The sequence below is a fragment of the Corapipo altera genome, unplaced genomic scaffold (assembly GCF_003945725.1).
Source record: "Corapipo altera isolate COAL_440 unplaced genomic scaffold, ASM394572v1 24b, whole genome shotgun sequence".
NCBI classification, from domain to species: Eukaryota; Metazoa; Chordata; class Aves; order Passeriformes; family Pipridae; genus Corapipo; species Corapipo altera.
The window spans coordinates 8118380-8138872 of NW_020884888.1; the positions used below are offsets into that span (position 1 = coordinate 8118380).

Sequence of the window (20493 nt, forward strand, 5' to 3'; positions counted from 1 at the left end):
ATTGTGTTCAACCTAGTTAGTTATACCACATTCCATAAGCCTGAAAGGGAGTAAGCTGGAAGTAAGGTCTGGAGATGGGGGTGACAATAGATATACAGTGAAAAGAAATAAAATTTAGAAAGGCAAGATTCAATTTTCAATTCCAGTACACTGCTGGCTAGCAATAGCACCTGACAATGCCAGTAATTTTTGTGTCCGTATTCTCCAAATAGAGGTAATTTTCCTCTCAAGTAGGAGAGGAATCATGTTCATACAGCTTGGATGGAAGGCAAGTCAGGAGCCTTAAACTTACTCTGTTTACAGCCTCATTGCTAGCATTCTGCTTTGTGGAGTTTATGCACCTCACTTCACTACAGTACACTGGTTTTCCTTCCCATCCTCCCCATGCTGTCCGCTTAGATCACTACACTCACCCTGTGGAGATTAGGGACTATGATGCAATTAGCAAAAAGTTAATATTGGGTGAATGCAAGTTAACATTTTTGAAACTCAGGTACTGTTATCAGAGATGAAAAACTAAAATACATCCTGTGTATATTAACTATGCCAGTTTCAAAAGTTGGACAACAGCTTCAACAAACTCAAGACAAAACCAATTATGGCAGCTATGCTCATCCAAAGCTCAAAACAGGCTTAGAAGAGGAAGTCAGACACTGAAAGCTGAGAAAAAGCAAAGCATTCCTCTGACTTCTTAAAAGGACGGTTATCCTTGCCTCTCAATGCCACCTTCAGACACACAGACCATGTTTCAAAGACTTCACTTCTCCAATTAGTCAAACAGCACAACAGGAAAATTAAGGTTAAGGACTGACCATTAACATCTTGCATTATTATGTAGTAGTATTGTGCACATTAATTAAGATGAGCAACCAAAACTCTGACTCTATTTCAATTAGTTTAAGATGCCTTTCTGGTATCATACATCACCTCAAACATTCAAGTTGTTTGATTAGAAGGCCCAGAAATGTGAAATGTTTCAGACACAGGTGGGAGATCCGTTAATTTGTTCCAGGAACAAGAAAGCAAGTTGGCGACTAACATATAGTGAAAATGAGTTTATTTCATAAGAGGAAATATGTCAAGTAAGCCTTTCTTAGGGCAATGGTAAAAAAGAATTCAACTCCTGCCTGAAAGTTCAAAAGATCACACTTCTCACAAAAAGAGTATTTAAAAAAACCCAACACAGTAGCCATGTTACATGAAACTCAGTGGTTCCTCTTTCATAAGTCCTGTCATGGCTTAGTGCTATTTTTCCTCTCCACTTGAAAGCCTAGTCTTCTACTTTTTCCATTAAAGATCCACATAACAGCGAGGCTCCAAAAGAAGCTATTGGAAGACAGCAACATTTCCTAGAGCAAAACAGAGTTCTATCAAGTGAGTTTTAATTTCTTAAATGAATTAATTTAAGATCAAGTTATTTTCCAGTCACATCAAATAAACCTTCACATGCCATTTCTCCCTTTCAGTCCCTGAACCACTATCTATAGCTGCAAGTTCCTTCCTGTTAAAAAGAAAGCCACATAAGCATTTAAGTCTGCACACTAAACATAGCTAAAGAAACATATATTTTTATTATTATTCTAACAATGGTAGTAGCCATCTGGCAAAAATAGGAAGTAAAAAACACTTTGGACACATTAAATTGCTCTTCCTCCAGAGTATTCCCATCCTCAGCTGCCCTACAAGAACAGTTTCTGGCATGAGTGGACAAGAAATTCAAATAGTATTACAGCTAACAACCACGACCAGAGATGATGAAAGACAATACCTAAAAGGCTCCGCCTTTGAAGACCTGTAATTACCTGTATTAATAACAAAAACCCTCAAATCCCGTCCCTCCTGTTTCCCACCTTCCTCTCTCCTTTCACAAGAAAAAAAGGGAGGCAAAACACGAGGGGCAGCCTCCTCAGAGGCATCTCGCTGAGGGAGGAAGGGATAATGGGAGGGAAAAGACAGGAGAGAGGGGAGTAGAGGGAAAAAGAGGGAGGAGAAGCACGTCCCAGCCCACGGTCATCAAAAAACCGAGACCTGGGGCTGAACCCTGGCCCCCAGTAGCTCCACTCTCCCCGGGTGCTAGGGCCCACCCTCCCCCTCTCTCTGCCATCCACAGGCCGGGCATCCCCGCCGCCATCCCCCTGCTTCCGCCGCCGCACACACCGCAGGGGGGGCCGCCACCTTCGCCACCTCCTCCTGCCCCGGACCCGCCGCCCCCGAGGCGCCCCGGCGGGGCCCAGCCGACCCCGGCCTCACCTTTGCGCAGCTCCCGCTCCCACACGCTGACGATGAGCGCCGAGTGCTTGCGGTGGTGGATGAGCCACAGGCTCAGGGTCTGCACACTCTGCTGCGAGTTGCTCAGCTCCGACAGCTTCCGCTCCAGCGCCGCCTCCGAGAACGCCGACATCGCTGCGCCGCGCTGGGCCCCGCAGCCCCGTTCCCTCCCGGCAGGGCCTCGCTCAGTCCCCGCCTCTCGGGCCCGGCGGGGGAGGAGCCGCCAGGCAATTCCCGGCCCTTTCCGTCCCGCCGGCAGCGCCGGGCGCCAACAAAATGGCGGCGGCCCAAACCCGCGGGGAGCCGCGCGGCCACGCCCCCCGCCCTCACTTCCGCCGAGCTCGAGCGGGAGGGCGGTGCTGCCGGGGCCGGCAGTGGTTGGGACGGAACGGGAGGGGACGCGGTGGGATCCCATCCCCAGTGGATCCATCCGTACTGTGCCCTGGTAAACAACATAAAGACGCACATGCAAATTAGCCCCCTCCCCCCAAGGCAAACCCTCAAGGCCGGTTTCTTTCACAGAGCAGGTTAAGAATCACAAGATGGTTAGGGTTGGAAGGGACCTCTGGAGATCATCCAGGCCAACCCCCCTGCCAAGGCAGGGTCACCCGGAGCAGGTGACACAGAAACGCGTCCTAGTGGATTTGGAATGTCTCCAGAGAGGGAGACTCCACAGCCTCTCCGGGCAGCCTGTTCCAATGTTCAGTCACCCTTACAATAAAGTTCTTCCTCATATTCAAGTGGAACTTCGCGTGAATCAGTTTCTACCCCTTACCTTTTGTCCTGTTGCTCAGCACCACTGAGAAGAGCCTGACTGTACCATCTTGACACCATCCCTTCAGATACTTACAGACATTGATGAGGTCGTCTCTCAGTTGTCTCTTTTCAATGCTGAACACGCAAAGCTCCCTCAGCCTTTCCTCATAAAGGGAACCTTTATCATCTTCATAACCCTCCACTGGACCTGCTCCAGGAGCTCCATATCTCTGTTATCCTGGGGAGCCCAGAACTGGACACAATACTCCAGATGTGGCCTCACCAGGGCTGAGTAGAGGGGCAGGATCCCTTCCCTCGACCTGCTGGCAATGCTCTTACTGATGCACCCCAGGATACCGCTGGCCTTCTTGGCCCGCAGAGCACACAGCTGGCTCACGGACACCTTGTTGTCCACCAGGACCCCCAGGTCCTTCTCTGCAGAGCTGCTTTCCAGTAGGTCAGCCCTCAGCCTGTACTGCCTGAGGTTATTCTTCCCCAGGTGCAGAACCTTGCACTTGTCTTTGTTGAATTTCAGAAGTTTCCTCTCTGCCCACCTCTCCAGCCTGTTGAGGTCCTTCTGAAGCAGTGCAGAGCATCCTAGGGTATCAGCCATTCCTCCCAGCCTTTATTTTTTAAAAATTTATGAAGTTTTCTCCCTATTTCATGTCTGACATTCAGAGAAGGTGTGCCAGAGGACTGGTTTTAGGCACTTTTCCTAATATTTGTTCTTAATGAAACCTTCCCTTTAAACATAAATCTTTGATGAGGGCAAGGTGGGAGTGTTAGGAAGTCTTAATGTGAATTCTATTTACAAAACCATCTGTAGCACGAGTGATTTGGGGGGAACTAGAAAGGATTCTGCAAAAATGCTTTTGACAGAGAAATTTAAGAGAGAAGCTGCACAGATCCCTACAGAGTCACTTATACAGTGCCTTTTGATCATCATGAATGAAAGAACCTGTAACATACTGCTATTTTTGCTATGTACAGCAGAGGACACTCTGGCATTAAGTAGAATTGGCCAGTGAAGTAAAATTAAGACAGAACTAGCTAACATAGATGCACCCATTAAAAAAGTGAAATATGAATGGTACTCTAGTAATCAACATCCAAATACCAGGTTTTGGAGGTATATATATATATAGGAGAAACCTGTGGGCAACTATGGAAAAAGAAATATTTCTCTCACGTACAAGACTAGGCTATAAAGTAAATAGCAACAAACAGTAAAATTTACATGTTAAAGCAACAAAAATAAAAAGGAAGAAAAGGCAGGAAATTGGTAGAGAATTTTAGTAATGTTTGTAGAAATTTGAATTCCAAGAGATCTTTTATGTGCTATATACTGTAAAATACACTATACAGCAAAATAGAGATTTCACTTTTAAAAATTTGCAGTAATGTTTACATCAGTAACCTAATTTCAAATCTATGCTTTGTCAAGTAGTGAATGGAAATTTACCATGAGACTTACTCAAAGCAAAGTGACTCTCAGAGAGGAAGTATTGCACCATGAAGGGTTCATTTGTTGCAGAACTTGGAAAACCTCAGTATTCATTCCAAAACAATTCATACATTAATCACCTGCCTTTAAAAAATTCACCCACACCCACAGCAGTGGAGCTGCCAACGGATAGCAAGATTTCTTCCTCACATTCCTGTGTTCGAACCGTAAGAGCATCTTCCCTCTGATTTCCTAAGAACAAAGTTCTGTGTTGCTTCTCTTCTGTCTGGGTAGTCCACTATGTTCTCCCACTCTGGAAGAAAGGAGCCACATGCAAGTGTAAGACAATGACTGTGAATAAATTATTTGGTTGATGTTTTTGTAGAACATGGGATTGGGAAACTCTAAGTAGTTCAAAGATGTAATTACGGTCACCAAGAGGCTGTACAGCATGCTTACTTCATGTGCAGGCTGCAGATTTTTTTGTTTCTTTACCCTTCACCACAGAAAACCTTTCATAAGAAGGGAGTTTAACCCTAGTAAAAACTGGAAGTTTTAACATGTTACCTTGAAGGAATCGTAGAAAGTGTTTAAACTCATCTGTGTCTAAAATATCTATGGTTACAGTGCATTTTGGGAAAGGTAAAAAAGTATCAAACCAAAATAACACATCAGTCCACATACTTGCTTTTTTCTTTCCACTTTTTTTCCCTTACCAAATATCTGAGCATTTATATTATCCAGTTGTAATTCAAAGAGAAAGCTTGCTTGTACTGAGATGCTACATCTTGATTTGACTGTAGCGTTCTCTCAAAAGCAACTATTCCAAGGCACAAACGTGTTTGTGTGCTCTTTGTCTGCCTGAACCACTACCGCTGATTATCAGAACACTGAGCCCTGTTTCTTGGACTGTCTGCAGCAAATCTGACTGGCTTAGCTCCCAGTACTCTTGGAGGCATGATCAGTGAAACTGATCCTCAAGACAGGAACGTTTTGTTATCACTAAGCATTTTAAACCCCTACAGATCATAGGGGTTTACATATTTTCTCTAAAACAGGGAAGAAAAAGCAAAATTTAAAGTGAGGTCAGCATCAAGGCAGATTGTCTGTACTGAGTATCTCTTATCTTTCAAGCAGGGCCAAAAGAATGGCATAGGTAGCAGTGCCTATGCCTATAGTTAACAGTACCAAGAGAGGCAAAATGGGCAAAGCCCTGGTGAAACTGGCTTGCCTGTACTCCAGTGGTCTCGTGGTTTAGTGTGAATCAGCTGCTATTGCTCTACAGAACAACACTCTGCCTGCCAAATTGAAGAGGTACAGGCTACATTAAAAATATACACCACCTGACTACTTTGTTGTTCACCGAGCCTTCCTATCTCACTGCGTGTTTTGTTGATGTGTACATGTCTTAGTCTCAGAGTCGATTTTAACTTTAGTTGTTTCCTCCAGGGCACTCCCCCGAACAGCTGTCACCTTTAGAAGTCATTTTCTTTTGAAGCTTAGAGATGCAACTGATTGATTTATTTATCCTTAGCAATATTCTATGCTTCACTGGAAGGTTTTCAGGAACCCTTATTTTACACCACTACACAGAACAGTAAAACAATCTATGTATATACTGGTTTACTGGTTTACTGAACATTGCTCATCAGCTATGTGGGATATGAGTTGAAAACAGCTCTTGCACCAGAAAAGACCAGATATTTCTCCATATAAGGATGGTGTTTTCTCATTTTAATCTTTCTTGTAGCTCTTTCTCAAATAGTGTCACCCAGGAGATGCAATAATATTAAAGGAAAAGTGAGGTTTCTCTAGTCTTGTTTCATGTCTGAGGCTTTGTGTTAGTCATACCAATAGCTACCTGGATCTCAAAAATACAACACTGGCAGATCAGTTCTTTTTTATTTTTCCAGGTCTGGTCCATCCACTGTAACAGTTTCTGAAGTTTCGCACTTAAAAATATTTTTCCATCTGTCACAATATGCTTGTGCATCTCACACCTGAATTCTTTGTAAATAATCCTACTTCCTTATCCCAATAAGAACATGAAAATTGTAGATACGCAAAAAGAACACCTAGAAATATAGCTGAAGTCATTCTTGACTGAGTGACAGTAATTCAGCTGCAAATTTCTTCAGAAGCACTAAACACCTGAATAACAAGAGGGCATATCCCTGACAGAAATTATAAATAAATAAATGCATGGATGAAAAAAAGAATAATAGTTGAATCATTGTGAAGTCCTGCAGACAGAGAACAGAAGAAAGCTTAAATGGAAGGAAGAAGCCCTCTGAAGTAACATACAGGAGCTGCCTACTGGAGCCAAAAACCTCGGGTTGATTAATTGTGCTTTTACATGAGTTCCTGCCACTAAGCACTTCACCTTCTAATGTAATTCATTAAAGGCAGAAATTATTTGCTACTTAGGAGATTAACAAAAACCACTCTCTGAGATATGTATATATGATCCAGCAAGGCATTCCCATATATTATTGAGAAAGACAGATAGTACAATCTAAAAAAAATATCTCCAGCATTTCTGTGATTTCTTTGGCCCTCTGTGGAGATCTAAAGATGTTTGTAGAAAGCCTTCCTTTTTTCCTAAGTCAGGCATTCAGCCAGACAGTTATGTACATCCAGCTTCTTAATCATTACACTATTAAGTGAAGTCGTATTATGTAAACATACACTGTGATTAATATATGGATGCAATCAAGTCCCAGTTTTCCTTAGTAGAGAGTGCTGTAACTGAGCAAGAAAGCACTCCAAGGTATGTATTAACTCAGGTGTGCAGAAAGGCATGAAACATTAGGCTGAGTAATTTTAAACATCTGAGCAATATATTAATGGGTCATTAATATGGGCCCTAGAGTGGATGTAGCTCTTAGTCACAGCATAGAATTAATAAAGCACATTCTTGACAATAAATAATGTTATCTCTCAAGGAAAAGGAAAACACTGCAATGTGTTGACATACTGTGTGAAGAACCTTCGTGAAATTACTGAAAATGCAAATTTAAATTTGACTTTAAATCGTAGTAAAGGGGATGATTCACCTTTATGATCCAGTAAAGGACACAATGTCCCAGAAGCCATTTAACTGTAGGAAGCAGACACTGTATTTTTGTTACTGTGTACTCAGATCATGGTTTTGGAGATGGTTGTTGCCAGCATACTGTGCTACACTACCACAAGCACAGCCAGAGGGCTGAGGGAAGCACTTTTTCACCTTTACTCCAGACTCATTCAACCACATCTGGAATAGTTCACTCAGTTTTGGTCTCCCTTAGTATAGGAAAAATATTTATATGCTTGAGTAAGTCCAGCAGAAGGCTACCAAGATGATCAGATGATTGGAACAGAGAAACCAGATGGGGAGAAAAAGGAAACTAGGCTTGCTTCACCTGGAGAAGTGAAGGCTTCGGTGCAACCTAATGGCAGCTTTCCACTTCTTACAAGGAGGTAACTGAAAAAATGGAGCAACTCACGGACATGTGTGACAAGAAGCTGACAAACAATGGGGATAAACTGAAATGGAAGTTCCAACTAGATAGAATGAAAAAGATTTTTCAGCACAGGGACAGTCAGGGAGTGGAACGGAAATATTTTGCAGTCTCTATCCTTGAATATTTTCAAGACTAGACTGGATAAAATTCTTACTACCTTGTCTGACCTGCTTTGAGCAGGAGGATGATGGAGTAATGCTCAACACTATGTCTGTATACTGTACTATTCACATTTGCAATGTATTTGTACAGTTTGGTTTGTACTTGTACAGATTCAAATACATACCACACTACAGAGCATAGCTTGCTTGGCTTGTATCAGTTGGATCCACATAGCCCACACAGTAGGTTGTCCAGCTACACAACATTACTCTTCTATCATTTAGAGCACCTCAGGTACTGAGGAGCAGAGATTTAACGCACAAGGTTTTGTTGTCAAGGTCTATTTATTTGGGGTTATGCTATGCAGAATTTTCAAATTACCAAACCCGTATCATTCTAAATGCAATCTGATGCATTTTTCTAAGTTGCAGTGCTAATGTAGCTACTGGTATTTTTCTTGGAAACTAGGTGTCACTAGTGGTTTAGAAATAGCAGATACAGTTTCATTCCTATGTGCTTATTTTTCCTGAAACTCATTTATAGCTTCTCAGACTCTCCCTACGCACCTCCAAAAGAGCATGGAGCTGCCTTCTCTGTAACTGAAGAGTGAAATTAGATCCTTCTATAGCCTTTTTTTCATCAAGCCAAAGAAACACGGGTCCTTTGTCCCTGTTTGTGTCTCATCTTAATCATCCTGGTGTCTCTTTGTGAAATTTCCCCAGTTTTTTGCTTTACTCTTTGTACTGCAGAACCCAAAACGAGACTCAGTTCTCCAGGCGTGGTCTTAAAAGTGCCAAGCAGAAGGCAAGAACTGTGTCCTTGACCTGGCCATGTTGCAGTAATACTGCCCAGTATGGGATAATCCTCCATCCTCACTATTCATGCCTGTTCCACTTTCAGCCTCTAGGACTTGAAAGTCCTTTCCTGCAGAGCTTCTCCTCAGTCAGTGCTCTGCAGCTCCAGCAGTCCACACACAGCAGCTGCATTCCAGAGTCCCAGAACTCTGCACTTTTCTCTTTAGAGCTTCATGGCATTTCTGGCAGCCCACTGAGGCTCATCCAAAAGTCTGCCCTACCCACCAGTGCACTGACTGCCTTCTCCCACCTCCTCATCTGCCCGCCAGTGTGCTCTTAACTGCAGATTTACTGAGGGTACATGCTGTCTCCTTGCATAGGTCATTCATAGGTGTTAACCAGTATTGATCCTGCTGCTGGCCACAGGTCCCTCCAGTGGGGCACACCTAGTGACTGCCTATCATTTGAACTTTGTACCACTGATGACAAACCTTGGAGCCTGGTGATCCAGCCATTGTTCAGCACCTGGTAGTCTGCTTCTCTAGTCTTATGTCTCACTGAGTTCCTAGAAAGATACTGTGGGACACTGTGTGCTGGGCCCTCATGTTCCTGGATGTATTTTCCAGGAGGATTTGCTCCATAAACTTCCTGGAGACTGAGGTTAGCCTGACTAGCTGGTAGCCTGTGGTTTCCTCCTTCTTACCAACGTTGAAGGGTTGGTAAGATTCTCTGTCCTCTCATGGTGATCATAGCCAAGATTATAATCAAGTATTACATCCTCAACCATTATTTCCTTATCCATGAGTAAGGAAGCCAGCAGAAGCACCTCCAGTGCTTGACCCATCCAGAAGCTGTATTAAAGAATTGCATCTAATTCTGGAAGTTTCCTGAATTCTTGCACTCTGCTGTGTTGACCTTACAGTGGATACCCAGCAATAACAGTACTATACAGTGCTGAAAATAAAAAATGTCATATAATACGTTCTTATTTTCAAGGTAGGTTATCAAAGTTTGCTTAAAAATCAAAGCGTGGAAGAAATTCAAGACCAGCATAGTCCTTTTAAGTACGGAACTTGTCATGTAATCATTATATACTAAAATCTTTCATTAAGTTTCGTAGTATATGTATAAATCCATTTTTTAAACACTTCTCAAAGAAAATGTACATATTCAATGAAGTGTTCGTAACACTATGGTCTGCAGTATTCTTCTGTATGATCAAGGGATGGGTGCACACGAATGAGTCACACTGCTAAGACACATATAAGCTGTTTTTCTTTGCAGAAAGAAACTCCACTACTGTGAAAGGCCTGAAGTAAACTTCACTGTGGTCCAGGCAGAAAATGGCAGAAAGAGTGTCCCCCCAGGGAAGCCTTATATCAGTGATGGAAATTTAAGCAGCTCCTTACAATTTCAGCTTGCACAGAATGATGGTACTGATCATCAACAATTCAGAACTAATTTCCTGATCATTCTACCATCTCTGTTCAGGACCAAAAAAAAAAAAAAAAAAAAAAAAAAGGCATATTTAAATAATGTAGAAGCAATTCCTCATTGCATTGTTCTTGGTTACTGCTTGGTATTTTGAATCAGACCTATTTAGTTGTGATCAAAGTAATTCTTGTTTCATTAATAAATGAATGAAATAACCCACCTGTCTGACCTAGGAATTGCTCAAAGCATTTTAAGAAAGAAGGATGATCAGTTGTATGTTTGAATACAGTCCTTGTGGCACAGGTAGATGAAATTTCCTGCAGATAAATACTTATCCTAATGAGTGAAACAACACTTTAGAGTTATATTGTTTTCAAATCACAACAATTAATCACATAACTGATTTCTCCATGAGACAGATATCGGTTTGCTTGTACTCAACAGACTGTCTTTCCAGCACACCTTCCCACCCTGGTTATTCCAAAAAGCTCAATAAAGTTCTCTGGGCATCATCAGTATGAAATGGTGTCAGAAGAATTTGGCAGGACAGGGACGTACTGGTTGCCAGAACTGCCTGTACTGCTGCTTTTATAAGGAAGGAGCTTGAGTTCTCTCAGTTCCATTGGTGAGGTACCAGGACTATGCCAACAGACTTCATATAATATCATCAAGAAATTTGGCTCACTCCAAGCAATCAATGCTTGCTGTTGTATAGTGTATGATTTGTACCGAAAATGACCTGAAATCCCACCCTCCCAATGACTGAAAACTTGTGCTGTTGTTTGGTATTTTTTAAATCTGAATCTTGCTATGTTCAGTGAGGCTAACCACACACCATAGACAACTGTCCTGAGTTAACCCCTCCTATACCTATGTGGTAAGCACCTCATTGTAATGCAGGTATCCCTCTTGGGATTCAATGCATGGCTGCCAAGTGTACTTATTTTGATGTGTCTGTATTTGCTGTTGGCCACCATGTCATTTACTCCTTACCATTCTCCACCTGTCTTTAAGTCCCAAGGCTTAAAAAGGCCTGCTAAAAGTTCCTAAGGGTTGTCTCCCATTCAGCATGAAAAATACCACAAAATCAATCCTTCCCTCTCTACCCTCAAACTTTGACTTTATACAGTAGAAAATATACCCGCCAAAGACCAATTTACTACTTGGACTGGGAATCACTCAGGTACTGAAACACGACTTGTAGGTCTATTTTCACCCTAACACATAGGAATTAGATTAACAGTTGAAAAAGAGTGGAAATTTTATAGATTCATGTGATCTATAGCATAGCATAGATGCATAGAAAAATGGTTTCAGGCTTAGTATAGGGTTGGTAAACCAATGAAAACCATATTTTGCCACAAATGGCTTCTGGCGGAATGTGGAATGTCCTCATTGTAAGTGCAATTTTAACCTATTCCCAGCGTGGCAAAGCCACACTTAGGTCTCCAGGCTTTTTTCCTCCCTTTTTTTTTTTTAAACTGATAAATTCATGATCTGAGTTTCTTGTTTATAGCAAAGGTGATTCTCATCTTTCTTATACTGTACCAATATGCCATCAGTGAGCTCAGCAGAACGTACCAGTGTATAGCAGTCTTACGGCAGGGTTTGGAGGTCACCTCCAGTTTGCACAGCCCATGACTCTCTCACTGATATCACTGTGCAGTCACTGACGAGCTTAAATGCATATCCTTGCCCACCAGATTTAAGATGAAATGGAATTCAACTGACGTTGGAGCTTTCCCTATACTGACGGTTATTATTCTGATCTGGATATGGATAGACACATGATGCTGTGAACACTGCAGCGCAATGAACTGCACATTGAGGCACACTGAGAACTACTTTGGCTTTTGCTCATGGCAGCACTTGCTAAGGGAGTAGGAGCAATTTTTTCAAATGAGCCCTTATTGATTTGAGTGATCGTATTTTCTATTTTGTAATTGCATTGTGCATAATCTAAGAAATACTTTCCAGAAGTTCAAATTACATACAACTAATATTCACTGATTTTTTACATTTGCCTTTGACCTCGATTACAAACTATTCTCAGTTTAAAATACAGCTTTAATATTACAGTATATATTTTCACAGTAACATTGCTAACCATGTATTTCTTCCAATCTACTGTAAAAAGATCCATTCAGTTCCACATTTTCTGTTTGGACTGTAAAATTTATCTGATAGAATACAAAAAGCCAGGAGAAACAGCAGTCAGTATGCCACTAAATGTATTGGTGCCACAGAACAGATCTTAAACGCCAATGTTGAAATTAAAAGTGACATAAAGGTAGCTGCCAGTGAAAGAATTTCTTGGGAAAAAATGGACTGTGAAACGAAAGAAGTTGCACAGAAGTCAGAGCTGGTATCATCTTAAAAATGAAAAGAAAGAGCAAAATGCAAACCAGGCAAAACAAGATTATTATTTTGCAATTTAGGCTCTCAATAGTCTCCAGAATAAATTTTCCCATTTCTAAGCTTAGTTGTTTAACAAATGGTTTTTGTTCTGTTCATGTGTGTGTGGTAAATGAGAGTTTCTGATGACACATCTCAGCTAAATGCTTTGTGTGCCACCACGTGTTACCCAGGTAGAACTTCTGATTGCAGCTCCCATTTATCGCTTGATAAGTTACATGTAGCCACTGGATTTTGTTTTCATTAAGGAATGATGCATGGAAAGGTGATGTTTATAGCAAGAATGGTTGGTATTTCACTTTGTTCTGCAAATACTGGTTTATAGGTTGTCATTTTTTCCTTTTTATCAACTATTTTCCTTTCTCCATTAATAAGAAAATGGATCTTTTCTACGTTGTCAGTGCTTTTCTATGCTGCTGAGCAAATTCAACATAGAAGAAAAAACCCATCTGCTTTATTTTCTCATAGATGAGTGTAAGAAACTAACAAGGCTGAGATTAAATAATTCCCAAACTCTTATTACCCTCACCAGTAAATTTCAGACCTTGTCACAGCCCTCGCAAAGCTTAGGCAGATCTTGCAGTGTGCCTTGCAATTCAACTCTGAATGCCTATTCAGTCCAAGAGGAAAGCAGGTGCCAAAACAAAGCATTTGCCTTGGAAAAGCAGAGAAGTGAGCAGCTCCCATCTAATTGTAATAAGATAGGCCACCTCTGCTGCCTGCAGCTATCTGCATTCACAGCTTCACTAGAGTTACAACCTTTGCAGTAATAATGTCCTCTGAGATGAGCATTTGGCCACACCTGCTAGTGGAGCTGTGCTTGCTTCCAGCCATAGCCAACCCCACTGGCATAATGACTGGGTGTCACTTCTGTGATGAGATCTCAGAGTCTCATAACCTTTGTGTCTTAGGAAGAGCAATGCAAAATTATGCTTTAAGAAAGGGAAAAGCTATTCTAGGGAAAAGCATTCAGAGTGAAACAATAAAAAGTAATCTTTGGACAAAATAACCCAGAAGAGAGCTTCCAAACAAACCTCATCTGAAAACAGCAGATTGAAAAGAAAGTTTTTTCTTTATTCTTTAACCAGGGCTGTAATAGTTGAAGCTATGCAATAAATACAAATTCAGTTGAAAGATTAAGTTATTGACTAACCATTCTGCATGTAGATTGTTTTCAGAATATTGTAGCAGTTTCTGTGTTAAACTTCTTTACTGGCATTGCATCTTGGGATGGTGGGAGCTCCAGGAGCTAGGCTTGTGAAAGGTGAAAGTGGCTCCTAATTTAAGGGCTGTGTGACATGGCTATAAATTTATTCTTCAAAAAGGAACTACCCAGATGCACAAAACTGCAGTGAGATAGCCATACTAGCAGAGATCATGACATAAACAGCAAAGTTCCTTTTCTACCATGAAAACCAACTGTTAATAGACTTGGTGGCATGTGACTGCCGAAAGGACTGCAAAAATATGATTTTTTTTTGTGTTTCTGATTTGAGTGAGTGTAAATGTAAAGCTAAGCCTTTTTATTCTTTCTACCAACCCTGGGGCAGGAAACCAGACCTTACTTCTACCTAACACTACAGCAGGGTTGTTGTGGTTCAGTATCAGAGGAGCAGATCTACTGACTGGGAATCGGCAGAGCACCTCAGGTTCTGTCCTGCCACTTCTAGACTTACCCTTCACACGTGCCACAAGAGACAACTTCACTCTTGTCTGGATAACGGGATTACCAGGAATTTTAATACAAAATGATTTTCTGAAGAAGAACCTTGTGCCGCATACCAAGAGAACAATTAAGGAATCACTGTTAGACTGCAGCTGAGTTTGATGCCATGAACATGGAGTGTGTTTGCTTTTACATGTCTGCAGAACATCATTAATCATGATGTTTCTGGCTCCCACAGCCCTGTTCTCATTGTGTTCCTCCTCTGACTCCTCTGAGCAATCTGTTTACTAATTACTAGTTCCAGTGCAAGAGGTTTAAAAGCTGAGAGGCTGAGCTCAGGACCCCATCAGGCCACAGACTTTTATCATCTTCTCTGGGAATTCTTTTTTGACAGTGTCTGTCTCTCCTCTCCTCTGTCAACAACTGATTGAGTTATGATTTTGGCACCTCTCTTCAACTGCAGTTAGGAATGGTCCTCTAGGGTTCTCCCCTCACATTGGTACCGTTATATTTCTTTTTCACTGTGATTTTCTTTAGTTTTCTAAAAAAAAAGAAGGAACCCACCCCTGTTTCCTTGCTTGGTAGCTTTTACAATTTTTTGGAAAAAATTAAATTGCCAGAAAAACCCTCAAAAAATCTAAACGAAATCAAAACTAAGAAAACAGAGAATAAAATGGAAAAAATCGGGGTGCAGAAATGTTTTCCTCTTTATATTCAGTAGCAAAAATGAAAAAAGGAAGAAAGAAAAAAAAATCTGACCCCAGAAGACAATTTAAAAAATATTTTCTATTAGATCTTAAAAAATAGTGATCTATAAAACTATATGTTTCAAAAATGTCTATATTTAGTGTGAAGCAATTTTAGGAACAGTTATAATCTAGTCACAAATAGAAAAGATATTTTCTTTCTTAAAATAATGTATACAAATACCATTTCAGTAGGAAAATATTTCCTGTCTGAAGTTATATCCTTGTGTTTGATAGATTTTCTCCTTGAATTTTTCTAATTCTTTTTTAAATCCAATTTTACTTTGATGCTTCCAATTAACCTATAACAATGGATTCTGGAGTTTAATTTTACTCTGTGTTAAAACTTACTTCATTTTGAGTTGCTGATAACTTTAGTAAATCCCTCCTATTTTCTGTATTAAACACTTCCTACTCATTTTCTCCCTTTCTACTGCAACTCACAGAATTCTGTTATCACCACTCTGTCATCACTCTTCAAGGCTGGCAAATCCTGGCCTGTATGCATCTGGTACAGCCCTTTTTGTCATAAAAACCAAAGTGATATTAAGCCTCTGTAACCTAAATAACTTGCACTGCACAAACCACCTAGGAGACTAACTCCCATTCACTTACACTTGAGACCCTAAGTAATTTTAAATAAGTCACTCCTGTAACAACTGAAGTCATTAAACCCCTCAGTATATGACCTCTTCTCTTAAAAAAATTACTGATGCCAATACTACTAAGGCCTGTAGTTCATTCTTGAAAGTTAGCATCATTTTAGATGCTCGCAGTTGCTCCTCTATTGCTACTAGTAGTACTAAAGATTGGTGTGATGTACATTACAAGATATGTCTATAAGCTTGAAACCTGAAGGCATAGATTGTACACTACTGGTATACCATAACTGTCAATTTGAGAAATATATCCTGCCCTTGATCCTAAGGCTTTACATACCTGAATGGATAAAAGTGTGGCACAAAGACCTTTTGCGGGAGTACCTTCTTATTCTTGGAAAACAAATTCTGCATTAGCTCAGCTGAAAATGTATAATTTAGTAATGATGTCTTGAGTTCATGGCTAGGCTTCGCGAATGAAGATTTGGGAAGGGCACTACCCATGTTTTTTGCAAGCGTGCTGGTGGCTAAAAAGGCCAATACGTTTGCAAAAGGCACAGCAGAAAGACTCCTTAGGAACTACATTCTGCAAAGCATGATTCTTTCTGTGTTGTCTTTTCTCCTCAAGAGTGAATCTGCGTGCTTTCTCAAAAGCATCAGCAGCGTTATAGATGGTGTGTCTCCAGAACTCCCAATTGGAGGCCAGAGTAGACCAGTTATGTTGATCAATATGACCAAGATTGAGATGTTGTTTCAGGGAGTCCTTGTATCTTCTCTTCAGGGCTCCTCTCTTGCGGCAACCGGTGGCAAGTTCACTATAAAGCAAGATCTTGGGGAGGCGGTGGTCCTTCATCCTTGAGATGTGCCCTACCCAACGCAGCTGTGTTCTCAGCAACATGGCCTCAATGCTTGTGACTGCTGCTTGTTCTAGAACAGATGTATTGCTCACATAATCTGACCAGTGGATGTTTAGGATTGTGCGGAGTCAGCGTTGATGGAAGCGTTCTAGGAGTCGCAGGTGGTGGCGGTAGATGACCCACGATTCAGATCCATATAAGAGAGTAGACAGCACTATGGCTCTGTAAACACTGATTTTTGTACTTTTTTAGGTGTTTATTTCACCGAACTCTTTTATGAAGCTTTCCAAAAGCACTATATGCCTTTGCTAACCTGTTGTCTATCTCTCCGTCAATCTTACCATCCGAGGAGATGAGGCTACCTAGGTAATTAAACTGCTGGACTGATTTGAGCTCTGATTGGCCAGTGGTGATATGGGGATGATGGAAGACTTCCTGAGGTGCAAGTTGATAGAGAACTTCAGTCTTCTTTAAGCTGGCTGCTAGCCCAAAGAGCTCAGCAACGTCTGCAAAGCAGGATGTTAAACTCTGCAGAGCTGCTTCTGTGTGGGCGACAAGGGCGGTGTCATCAGCATAAAGCACCTCCCAAACCAGATGGTTTAAGGTCTTAGTATTGGCCTTCAGTCGCCTTAGGTTGAAAAGGCTTCCATCAGTACGGTATCGAATGTAGATACCGTCCTGATCATTGAGGTCTGCTGTGGCCTTTTGGAGCATCCTGCTGAAAAAGATTGTGAATAGGGTTGGTGTGAGAATGCAGCCTTGTTTCACACCATTCCCCAGGTTCAGCATGTTCTGGATATATTTACTTTGCTTTGTTACATCCTGAAAGGGTGATCAGGACAAAGGGTTGTTCCTGGGTATTTCCTTGTGATTGTATATAGATAGGTGTTAGTAAAGTAGGAAATTAAAGACTTGCCCAAATCGTTCTAATAGGAATGAAGCATGTGTACCCCTATGTGGTTGCGAGCTATGCTGGCGATGGTACATGCCTTTGGTAGGGTCGCCCATGCCACACAGGTCAAATCCATAAGACCAGATACGATACATTCTTGGGCAGGATGAGCTCGTTAGCCTTCTGGCAGTCATCCTAGGAGAAGGACAACTCTAATCCCAAACCCGGGCAGATGGAGCTCGCTTAGCCCTGTAAGGCCATCCATCTAAGAGAACGTCTTGAGTAATCATTCTTGTAAATGTCCTTAGCTGCATTTTTGTCTATAAAGTCAGCAAGGAGAAATGTCAAGGGAAAACCCCCAAAATTTTAACATACATTAAAAATTGTAACTGTTTTAAATTAAATACTGTGTTTTGACTGGGAGAGTTAGTCCTCTTTCTCTCACAATCACAAGATATTCGTCCTTGTAATGCTCTAGACAAAATATTCTATCATTTGCTTATGTGCAATCTTCATTAATTGGTAATGAGACTACACTGAATTGAAAAAGAATTACCTTTTATGGAGGAAAATTTCTATTATATGCTCTACTTCAAGTGAACACATTCCATCTTTGTCAAAGGCAGACGTATGTACAGGGTAGTAACAGAAAATGTTCTGCTGTACCACATTACTCACATATGAATTTGGTTTTACATGTATAGAAGACTGAGTGCCAGATCCTGCTAAGGTTGCTTATGTGAATTGTACTGTTTATTTTGTACTTGACTGTACAAGGAAAGCTGGATGTAGCTCATTGTATTTTTAATGCACAAAGGAAAACTTACTTCTCCACTTCCTAGTAGTTTTATTTCAATGTAGGAAATCACAAACAAAAAAAGAATTAATTTCCATGAGTGTGAAAGAGCAGAGAGTTTTTAGCTATATTTTGCATCAGTTTTTCTCTGATGTTAGGAGAAGAAGAAAATTCTGCATTATCTGGTTTTCCCAGTACATTTTGCACGGCTTTAAGGTAGGACCTCCCTATATGATAATTTTCTATGCTTCCTTGTGTTACAAGCTGCCCCTGAGGCAGCATAACTGAGGTTCTTGTTAATAGGTCCCTTGGAGCAGATTAGAGTGAAACAACACTGAGTGTCTAGTGTTTATACACACACACACACACATATATACATATATATGGCAGGTTTATTTTGGAACAATTTGGTTGCAATAGGAAGGAGGTATGTAAGCCTTTTGGTTATTATCTATAGAAAGAAAATAATATAAAAGTATAAAAATATCACTTAAGAAAATATATAAGGAAAGGAAAGAGAGAAAGAAAGAGAGAAAGAGAGAAGGAGAGGAAGGAAGGTAGGAAGGAAGGAGGGAAGGAGGGAGGAAAGGATAAGGGTAGATAGCAGAGAGGAATGATATCACCACTGGTGTATCCAGCAACTAGACAATTGTTGCAATTTAGATGTCTGTTGGTTGAAGTGATGGCCACAGTCTTGATCTGTCGGGAGTGGGGGAAGCCCGTGAAACACAAACCTCAATGGGTTAATATACTTTCAGGTTTAGGTGGGAACACCCAGGTGTCTCTCCTGGGGAGAAGTTTTACACTGGCTGTTGCAACACTGTGGATCAGTCCTCTGGTGAACTGATAAATGAGTCTGGGGGCGCTTTGGGGATCTTTGATGTGATGCCTTAAGGTCCTTTTAGTTTTTTGATTTTTTTAATTTTTATAAGCTTTATAAGTAGTTATATAACAGAAGTAGATTTAGAAGCAGCAGCATTTCATTCCTTTATCCTTAACACAGAAACTCCATAGATTACCAACCCCCTAAGTCCATTCTATGCTCCCCATATCAATTCTACCCCTGGATTCCATTAGAACATGTTTAGTCTCACTCTAAGATAGGCCTGTTCTGTTTGGAGAATGCTTGTATCTTGGCCTAAACTGCAGAGTACAGTCAAACTCTGGGTAACTATGTGCCCTCTGTACCCCAAAGAAGATGAAGATTGATGAAGAGACGGTCCCAAAAAAGCCCCGACCTCAATTCCCCAGGGACAGGCCAAGGGTGGTCTGGGGCAAAAGCCACAGAGTGGGAAAACCTGGGATTGGACAGGCAGTATTATAAATTGTAACATCTGAGACATGAGGACTGGTGCGCATCTTGTAATCTTATGCCTCAGAGGTACAAATTAAAACCCTTTCCTTATCACACCTTCAAAACTAAAATGTCTTGGAGATTTTTCTCCCTGAATTTTATTTTAGGCATCAGATGGTTTATGACACCTGTGACATGACCACTGTTTCTCACGCCAGTGTAACTGAGCCAGTTATGCCCCATCAGAAGGGATGAATACCTTCAGGCCTATGCGTGAAGGTCCCTATATCTCCCCCAGAGGAGGTTTTACACCTGAACCAGCTGTGTAAGGGAGAACAGTGGCATGATAAAAAGCAGTATCTTGCCTCTCAGGATCTGCTTCTTATTGGCCTTTACCCTTCTCTGACTCAAAAACCAGCTTGTTAAACAAAGGTCGGTTTGTTATGGTCATCCTCTGGTGGTGGGTGCATAATCCCCCTGCTGGAGGGCTGTTCTTCTACAGATCACAGGTTTCACCACCCCACACCGAAAACTCCTTCCTTTCAGTTGCTGGGTGCAAACCTGGCCTCAGAAAAGCACCCTGCTGGTTTTGTAAATGGCCAATTGTTTGAGTCATTAACCTTTAACATTTCAGTCTCTCACACCTTGTTTTTCCAGTGCATACTAGAATTGTCTAATCGGTTAGAGCTGGGCAGATACCTGAACCGTGCTTTTGGGCAGACATCAGGCACTGAGTGACACAGCTCCACACTAACACTCTGTCACAGTCAGGGTAATGTCACATGCTGCTTACAACAGCTGCAGTTCTGCACCATGTTACTACAGGTTGTTAGCTATTACACTGAGCTAGGTAAAGAGGATGAATCATTGTGTTCTTGAGAAATGCTCTGGCACAAAATGTCTTGTCACAAAACGTTATTAAGT

At 41.3% G+C, this 20493-nt stretch overlaps 1 protein-coding gene across 3 annotated transcripts in view; it reads right to left on the minus strand.

The window, feature by feature from the left end:
* Positions 1–2575, minus strand: part of RPRD1A (regulation of nuclear pre-mRNA domain containing 1A) — a 44679-nt gene extending 42104 nt beyond the window's left edge. For all 3 annotated transcript variants that reach the window (XM_027643895.1, XM_027643898.1, XM_027643897.1), the window contains exon 1: positions 2251–2575. In XM_027643895.1, the coding sequence (XP_027499696.1) occupies positions 2251–2401 (151 nt within the window). In that variant the 5' untranslated portion in view covers positions 2402–2575. The remainder of the gene's footprint in view (positions 1–2250) is intronic.
* Between the last annotated feature and the right edge of the window lie 17918 nt (positions 2576–20493).